The sequence below is a fragment of the Bradysia coprophila genome (genome assembly GCF_014529535.1).
Source record: "Bradysia coprophila strain Holo2 chromosome X unlocalized genomic scaffold, BU_Bcop_v1 contig_26, whole genome shotgun sequence".
Classification (NCBI taxonomy): Eukaryota; Metazoa; Arthropoda; class Insecta; order Diptera; family Sciaridae; genus Bradysia; species Bradysia coprophila.
The window spans coordinates 4,977,633-4,986,999 of NW_023503313.1; the positions used below are offsets into that span (position 1 = coordinate 4,977,633).

Consider the following 9,367-nt stretch of genomic DNA (forward strand, 5'->3'; position numbering starts at 1 on the left):
ATGACTTACAGTCAAGGGAATTATTAATTCTTTGGATTATTTTTTTTCAAAATTATTGGTTTAGTCGAAAAAAAAAACGTCTTGTTCAACCATAGGGAACTCTTCCTTCTACGAAATGTGTCAAAACGATTCCTTCGAGCACAGGGAATTCTTCCTTCTACGAAGATTTCGTTGTATGGTCTCCTCAGGAAACAATAAATTTGCAGATTTAAAGATACTATTGCGAAGTTCCGACAGTCAAGGGATCTGACCCTCCCAAAATGTGGGACCTAGTTTTACTTAAATTTATTTACCTCAGTGATGCCAGCCAGGTGTCTTTCAAATGACTAGCCTCAACATGATGTGTTGACATGGAGAGTGTGAGTCAATGTTCGGCAATACTGTCCATACTCACATCACACAGTCCACACTCACAGTCATTACTATGAATGCAAACTGCATTGTGTGCTTTGAATCAATATTTTGTGTATTTTCGATTCGTTTTTGCGATGATTTTTCGGGTACTAATTAGCAGTTAGTTTAAAAAAAAAATCAGTTAAACTGACTCAATTAGTTCGGTTAGTTAAGACAACTACCGAAACTTGTTGCTCAAAAATACACTCGACGAGTTTGCTCCTATCTCAAAATTGTTTCCTCATGTAAAGAATTATTTTCGCAGCATACATTGTAACTTACGATTAATTTAAACTGTCTAATATTCAGTAAGTCTACCAAAAACGTGCGAATCTTTTGAATTTATATTTCTTTTGTGGTGAAGTTGGTTACAAGCTTTCAGCAACAGTTGACAGTGCGTGAGTTCTGATGGTCGTCAAAGTCGTCAAACAAAGAAACACACACACACATAAACCATTTCTGGCAAAAAAAAAACTGACAGTTGTGACAGCAACACTGCTGATGAGTAAAAGGAAAACAGAGTGAATACAACAACGTCAATGAAATATCGAATCAATAAAAAGTGAAATTATTCTATTTTGAAGTCCATGTCACTGAAAACAATTTAATCAATTAGCTAAACCGAGGACGATAAAATGGGGAATCAGCTTGTGGGTGTTGCACCATCACAAATTTACCCAGTTGAACATTATTTAATGGGCTCAACATTCGAATCGGATCTACAATATGAATCCAGGTACAGAACGTTTTGTTGTTTTAGTTTCTAAATTGTTTATCAGCGTCCAAAACAAACAGAAACCATGGACAAATATCAACCGCATCGTAGCGTCAATTCTGATTGTCATTTTATCGCCAACTTAATGGCTTGAATTGATTTATTTGTTTACAGTATGGGCAGTACACGATTCTTTAAGGTAGCCCGAGCCAGATCGGATGAAGGATTAGTTGTGGTAAAGGTGTTTGTCAAACATGATCCCAGTCTGCCGCTAGAGGCCCATGCTGATCGAGTGGAATTTCTGAAGAAAAGTTTAGCGAATGCAGTGAACTGTTTGCCGTTTCAGAGAGTTGTTGTAAGTCGACGTTTTTACATGCGCTTCGAGTGCAGTTTGTTGAAATATTTCTGTTGATTGCAGTTAACCGAAAAGGCTGGACTGATCATGAGAGAATATGTTAAGCATAGTCTCTATGACAAAGTGTCGACACGACCATTTCTAACCACTTTGGAGAAGAAATGGATCACGTTTCAGGTTCTGTGTGCACTGCATCAATGCCACAAACAGAAAATATGTCACGGTGATATTAAGGTGAGTGAATTCAACGCGAAAATTTCGCTCGTTTCACTGAACAATCGTCCGTTTTGCAGTTAGAAAATATTTTAATTACGTCCTGGAATTGGATTTTGCTCTCTGATTTTGCATCGTTTAAGCCAACTTATTTACCAGAAGACAATCCAGCCGATTACACATACTTCTTTGACACAAGTCGCCGAAGAACGTGCTACATTGCACCTGAACGGTTTGTTGATGACGACATTCATGCCGAATTGCCGGCCAAAAATGAAATTGTTTCCCTATTTCAGATTCGTCAAGTCGTTTTCGTCGGACGCAACAAATGCGCAGAAAAATCTAATCGGCGACAGTTCGCTGATGTCAGAATCAATTGTTGACCAGTCGGTTCGAGATGGTCCATGCTACACCGGCAATCTGTTGCCCGAAATGGACATATTTTCAGCTGGATGTGCACTGCTCGAATTGTGGAGCGAGGGTACGGCTCCGTTCGAATTTTCTCAACTGTTGGCCTATCGGGCTGGAGAGTCCGAACTGGTTAAGAAACATCTCAAAGGCATCGAAAATGAAAATCTGCGGAATTTGATTGCATCGATGATCAGCCGAAATCCCAAAGAACGGAAATCGGCTGAAATCTATCTGGATCAGGAACGTGGAAGGTAACCGTCAATGACACACACACACACACACCTTCAATCCTAACTTACTCACACATTCGAAATTCAATTTTGCAGATTATTTCCCGAATATTTCTACTCATTCCTGCAGTCATACATGCAAATGATCTCATCCATTCCATTGAAATCGGCCGACGACAAAATTATGTGCTTGCACTCGGACATGGACTCCATCATACATATGCTGACAAACCATAACAAAGACATAAATTCATTGGATCTGACGGTGGACAATGACGGACTGATCATTATAACGACTGTTGCTACATCGTGCATACGAGGCTTACATCATTGCAATTCGAAGCTACTGTGTCTGGAGATTCTGCAACAGCTGGCTATGTACACGACATCTGAAACTATTCTGGACCGCATTCTACCGTACATCGTGAGTGCAATTTTTGTTTTATCGGCGCGATTCATATTTCGATACAAATGAGCGGTTCCATCAGAAAACTGTTGGTACGGCTCAAGGGATGTGTTCAGTTTTGCGTTCTTTTATTTTATAAAAAAAAACCCGAGGTTCGGGACTAAGAAGCGTGTCAATCCATCGTGTACAGTATGTTCTGTGTTATCGTTATGAGAAGAAATCCGCGAAAATCAATGATTCGTTCTGAACAAAAGTTCTCTTACCACTAAACTAGTCAGCCGTACTGTCCAACGAAAGTAAAACTATGACGGCATTGTACCTCCAAAGCAAAAAATAAATAAAAATATCAAAAGGCGAGATCATTGCAGAATTTGCAGATTGGAATGACATTCGCAAATTTTAATTTAATTTCCAGTTGCACCTGGCCAACGATTCAGCCCAACGCGTTCGCGTCAATGCATTGCATACATTGACGAACTGTTTGTGTTTGGTAAAGGATCTACCACGAAGCGATGCTAACGTTTTCCCCGAATATGTGCTGCCATCCATAGCACCTTTAGCTACCGACAGTTCGGTTATGGTTCGGGTGGCCTATGCAAAAAATATTGGTGGGTTGACTTTTCGCAACATGTTACGTAGTTCCACTAAACAAAAGTCTTTTCCATTTTAGCAAATCTGGCTGAAACAGCCGTTCGTTACTTGGAACAGACCCAATTGAATAGTCCAACTGACATGCCGGCCCATCGCTACGAGTTTGAGTTGAGTGCTCTGCACGAAATGTTGACACTGACGGTGTCCAACTTATTGACCGACTCACAGGCGATTGTAAAGCAAACGCTCATTGAATCTGGAATTACGAAACTTTGTGTGTTTTTCGGACGGCAGAAAGGTTAGTAATTTTGTGTGACGTGGACTCGCCTATTGAAAGTGAAAAAAATTCTTTTCCAATTTTCAGCCAACGACTTAATTCTCTCTCACATGATCACCTTTCTGAACGATAAGGAGGACAAAAATCTGCGCGGATCATTTTTCGACTGTATTGTCGGTGTTGCAGCTTTCGTCGGATGGCAGTGCTCGGACATACTAATTCCATTATTGCAACAGGGCCTAACCGATCTGGACGAATTCGTTATTGCGAAATCGATTCGGGCGACGACAGCATTGACCGAACTCGGTTTGATTCAGAAGACTGGCCTCGCCAAATTCATATCGGACTGTGCGTGCTATCTGAACCATCCGAATCTATGGATTCGACACGAAATTTGCGGTTTGATATCAACGGCAGCGAGAACGTTTGGTGCTATCGACGTACAGTGTAAAATTATGCCAGCTATCAGTTATCACCTACGGACACCGTTAATTCAAGTGGAAAAGACGGAAATTCTGTTCGATTGTCTGAACAAACCGATACCGCGGAACATTTACGATACCGTTGTCAAGTTCTCGGATATTGGTCAGTTTATGGCAATTTTGGAAAAGAGGAAAGAGGCTCGATCGTCTGCAGCGGACGGTGTTATAACACAACATGGTGAAATGAGCGACTCATTGCGAACGGTAACCTTGAACTCAACAAATCGTTTGCGTTTACATTCCGAGTTATTGGTTTCCGTTGTTCAGTTTTTCAGGCGACTGAAGTCCGAGTCATTTAATGAATTGGCTGAAGCCCAGCTGTTGTCGATAAAATCTTACCTGTTGAAATTGAACAAATACAAATCAGCCGAAGTGGGACGAACCAAAGAGAAAGATGGACGGATTTGTTTGGACGCAACTCCCGAAATCTGTCACGAATACATTTTGGCTGACAAGAGTCGGTAAGTAAATCAAACAAACAAATAAATTTCAATCAACCACCACCACCACCACCACCAACCACTTTTCCCAATGCAGAAAGTCGGGCAAGCAGACCGACAGCGATCAAAATTCCGACTGGCATCACATGTTCACAATCGATCAGTCGGCGACACCATCACCACCCACCAACGATTCGGTCGGTATCGGCAATAGTCCACTATCGTCAGCGACACATATGCCGGCAACGCCTTCGTCATCGTTGGTGGAATATAGTATGCCGGAGCGCAGCTTTCTGCAAGAGAAAACATCGCAGTGCCGCAAAGAATTGGAAACACTTCAGAAACGGATCAAAATGCGACATCAGCAAATGTCGTCCATACAGGACTTTGATTCATCCATGTACGTGAAGGATCTGACCCCGAATTGGAGATTAAAGGGAACGTTGGTGGCCCATTTGCATGAACACAAATCGGCCGTTACCAAACTGGCCAATCTGAAAGCGAATGGCAATTTCTTTGTCAGTGGCAGTACGGACGGTACCGTTCGCTTGTGGGACTGTAACAAACTGGATGGCTATCAAAGCATCAATCGGTCGCGTCAAATATACTCAGCAAATATTCCAATCTATTCGATGGCTGCTTGTGATTCCGGTCAATCATTGGCTGTTGCTGGTAGAGATGGCACGATTTTGCTGTTACGAATAGATCCGAACTCTTCGAAAATGGCATTACAGGAGGCAAAACATTTAGATAAACCGATGTTAAGCGGGGAAGTGGATTATGGTTCGGTTGTCGATATGCAGCCACTGGACCAAGGTAATCAAAGTCTCATCGTTTATGCAACTCTCTACGGTGCTATTGTTTGCTGGGATCTACGAATGCCAACTAATGCTTGGCAATTACAAAGTGACCTAACACATGGTGTTATAACATCGTTTTGTGTGGACCCTACGAGCTCGTGGCTAGCCACTGGAACAAGCGGTGGAAAGCATATTTGCTGGGATCTACGGTTTCGCTTATCTATCGGTAATGATCGGCTGCATTTGCGTCGTTTTTCCACTCATTCTAAACAAACGATCCTTGATTTCAGCCACAATTTCGCATCCATTCACATCGAGAATCCGTAAGGTAGCACCTCATCCAACGGAACCATCATGGTTGATATCAGCATCGCATGGAAATAACGAAGTCTCAATTTGGAATATCGAAAGTGGCTTCAGAGAGTCTGCTCTGTGGGCGAGTTCAGCTCCACCATTGTCCAAAGAAAGCAACGTGCGTTACAATAATGACCATCTGCGTCAATCACATTTTCATTCGATTTCTCTTTTCGATTCAGAATTATCCACCTACCGTTTGTGGCATAGTAACAGGAACGGTTGATCGGTCACCGTTTATTATAACCGGTGGATCAGATCAACGGATTCGCTATTGGGACTTAGCCGTTCCTGAAAACAGTTCGCTCGTTGTACCTGCCGCTAGAGACGTGTCCGATCCGGGATTCACGTATAGGTATGGATTGTCTGCGAGTCCCTATTATCATCTTTCCCACTAATTTAACGATCCATTTCTCCAGTGAACAACGCATTGATGGCACCCGCGTCTTAATCGAAAAACAAAATCCAATTCTATCCTCAACGATAGCCAGTGGTGGTGCATCGAACATAGCAAGAAGTTCGGAGGAAGAGCAACCGCGTTCCGGTCCCGATTCGCCAGCACCAGGTCATAACGATATGGTTACTGACATGTTAATGTGTAAAACGGCGAAACAAATGTTTGTCGCGAGTAGTAGCCGTGACGGTGTGATCAAACTATGGAAGTAATGTTTAATGTATTGTTGGATGTGACAGTGTGATGTGACGGCTTGTCACAAGTCTGTGACGAGTCTTATTTTTTTATCAATAAATTTATGAAAAATTTTCCGGGCATTTTGTATTTTCGGGCTGAGAATAACTACTGCACCGTGTGGTGTGTTGTGCGCATTACATATCTTCTTCGGAACGAAGCTACTGAATTTTGAAGGAAACAATGAAGTGGTAACTAGCTTAAAATTAAAAACAAAACGTCTTTCAGTCTCTTCGTCATTTTAACTCTTAGCAAAACTCTGAAACTTGCACGCATCGCATTCACTATTGTTACTTTGCCAAATCATTATTACTGTCCAATGAAATGACATCTGTTCAGGACCTAACACCAAACATTCATCTTAACTGGGCAATTGTTTGACGGTGAAAAACCATACGATCGCAGTGTTGATGTTGTAACTCCAACAGCAAGTCGATCGCAGCCGGCGATTAAAATATAAACGATCGATTGTGCTTTGCAAATGTGCAGAATAAATACGAACGTTGAAAGGGCAACACGCCCGAATTAAGTGTTTATCCTCAAATCCCCCAAAGTTCACATCCTATTCGAAGAAACTAGAGTCTAGCTGGTAGCTAGTCGTACTGGTTAGTGTTGAAGAATCAACAGTTGAATTACGTACGTAAGTGGGCATTTCGTATGTACGTTATTTCGTAATGCACATGTTGGACGGTAGGAACGGAAGATATTCAAATATGCATGGAATCCATACTATGGATGTTTCTTGAGCACTAACATCCAAAACTGAAAGTACCGTCCAAAGGGCCCATTTGCGTGCGTAATCCAACACTCACCGCAATAAGTTTTAAGAGATTCGATGAAGAGGTTGATAATGTCATACTACCAGGGGAGAGAGATCTGTCTGAGATCCATCTTATCATCTTCGTCATCGGTTGGTCAGTGATGCTCAGCAGAATAAATAAAAGAAAGAACTCGTCAAAATAAACATTTAGACACAGGTGCATACTATTTATTACGTGCTTTTGAGCTCCCAAACATTTTTTTTTACATCAATTCGCTCAAAGTTTTCTCCACATTTTTCTTTTACATCCATAAAACGTTGTAATTCTACAATTTCATCAGCAAGTTGTTCTTTGTCCTTATCTAGAAATTGAAGCTTTACGTTTAAATCGTTCATTTTATTGGTAATTTCATTCAAATCATTTTCTAATTTTTTGTTTTTTTGAGATAATGCTCCAATTTCAGAAATCAAATTTTGTATTTCTACCTTTAGTAGAATGCTTTCGTCTTTAATTTTGTTAATTTTTTCATTATTTTCCTTGATCAAATCGTCTTCTTTTGACTTCAACTCCTCATACATTTCCAAATTTCCTTGCGATAATTTGATTAGATCAGTATGTTCCTTGATATCATTTTTCAATAATTTAATGATGCCTGCATATTCAGCCACTTTGATAATGTATTGTTTGTTAAAATTAAGAAGCTTTTCGATTAATTGATTGTTAGCTTCTAGTTTTTGATTACGTTCAACAATTCCACCTTCCAATTCTTTAATTTTATTTTTATACAATTCTATGTCGTTTGCCAGCTTAACTTTTTCAATTGAAGCATTTTTTAAAATTTGTTCAATATTTTTTTTACATTTTTCAACTTTATTCTTCTCTAGTTCATAATCTAGTACTGTCTCTTTGAGATTATCGACATCCTTTTGCAAATTTGTTATTTTAGTATTGGCAATAGCTTGTTGGGCTAGACTCTCTTGTTTTGTTTTATTTATTGTGGATTCAACATTTTGTATGTCAGCTTCAAGTTGATTGATATGATTTTGCTTGTTTAACAAATTTGTATTCAATTGATTGATTTCCCTTGTTTTGTTAGTTAATAATTGTTCTTTCAAAGATTTAATTTCATTCAGTTCATCGACATCCTTTTGCAAATTTGTTATTTTAGTATTGACAATAGCTTGTTGGGCTAGACTCTGTTGTTTTGTTTTATTTATTGTGGATTCTAAATTTTCATTGTTAGCTTCAAGTTGATTGATATGATTCTGCTTTGTTTTCAATTGATTGATTTCCCTGTCTTTGTTAGTTAATGATTGTTCTTTCAAAGATTTAATTTCATTTAGTTTGTTTGATAACACATTATTCAATTGTTTGATTTGCTTGTGCTCATCTTTTATTTGGTTGTTCAGATCTTGTAATGCAACACGAGACTGTGTTTCACAATTCTGAGTAACTATTTTAATTTCTTTCGTTAATTCACGTTTTTGCACACCCAGCATAGTCATCTGATTTTCTAATTCGTAAATTTTCCCTCTCTGATCTATAAATTTCGTTTCCGTTTCATGTAAAGTTCTTCCCAATATTTTTATAACGGCCGATAATTTTTCAATGTTATTCGCAATAGATTTTAGGGCAACACCTCCATTAATAAATGGAAATCTTCTTAGCGATACTTCACCCATTTCATTAATAACTTTATTTATTTTAACAATTTTTAATGCTAATTGTTCAGTAATGGTTTGCTGACTGTAACCGTAATTATTTAATTTTCGGATGTCACGACTTAGCGACCGTAAATACGTAACAAAATTATTAGCATTGTAACTCCATTCTAAATTATTGAAATACAGACCCACATTTAATTCAATTGCTGAAGCTAAGTTGTCAACTTCGGACGAAAAACTATTGATTTCATTTAGCAGAAAGTTGCCATTTTGTCTTTTAACACGAGTGAATATTTCTGAGCTTACCGAACGGATAGGACTTGCTGTTAGTACAATGTCACCTGGCATAGTTGATAAACGAAGTTGATTGGAGTTGATGTCGTTTACCATTTTGAGTAACTGTATATAACCTGACGTGCAAAAAGGAATGGCCGGTGTCACTGCATTATTGTATCCTTGTGATTCGAAAGAAATTTCCCCCGTTGATGACTTGCATACAATTTCTACTTCATTTTCCGACGATGAAGAATTGTACAGAATGTAATTCAGTCCCGTAATAGTACCGCCCCCCGAACATTCAATTTCAC

The 9,367-nt window shown here is 39.3% G+C and overlaps 1 protein-coding gene across 1 annotated transcript; it reads left to right on the forward strand.

Moving 5' to 3' along the window:
* Nucleotides 1–877: 877 nt before the first annotated feature.
* LOC119069163 (phosphoinositide 3-kinase regulatory subunit 4) lies at nucleotides 878–6,435 on the forward strand. Its single transcript, XM_037173069.1, has 14 exons — nucleotides 878–1,129; nucleotides 1,283–1,463; nucleotides 1,527–1,697; nucleotides 1,757–1,908; nucleotides 1,973–2,338; nucleotides 2,414–2,741; nucleotides 3,139–3,331; nucleotides 3,394–3,612; nucleotides 3,679–4,277; nucleotides 4,341–4,534; nucleotides 4,611–5,539; nucleotides 5,604–5,785; nucleotides 5,850–6,022; nucleotides 6,087–6,435. Exons 1-14 carry the CDS (start codon nucleotides 1,029–1,031, stop codon nucleotides 6,331–6,333), a joined length of 4,035 nt encoding a protein of 1,344 aa, XP_037028964.1. The 5' UTR covers nucleotides 878–1,028; the 3' UTR covers nucleotides 6,334–6,435.
* The last annotated feature ends 2,932 nt before the right edge of the window (nucleotides 6,436–9,367 follow it).

Excerpts from the sequence above, each read along its gene's own strand:
- LOC119069163 (XM_037173069.1), top strand. The coding sequence starts at position 1,029 with ATGGGGAATCAGCTTGTGGGTGTTGCACCATCACAAATTTACCCAGTT. Across the intron at positions 5,540-5,603 it reads ACGGTTTCGCTTATCTATCG|CCACAATTTCGCATCCATTC; the intron begins GTAATGATCGGC and ends CCTTGATTTCAG. Across the intron at positions 5,786-5,849 it reads CATTGTCCAAAGAAAGCAAC|AATTATCCACCTACCGTTTG; the intron begins GTGCGTTACAAT and ends TTTTCGATTCAG.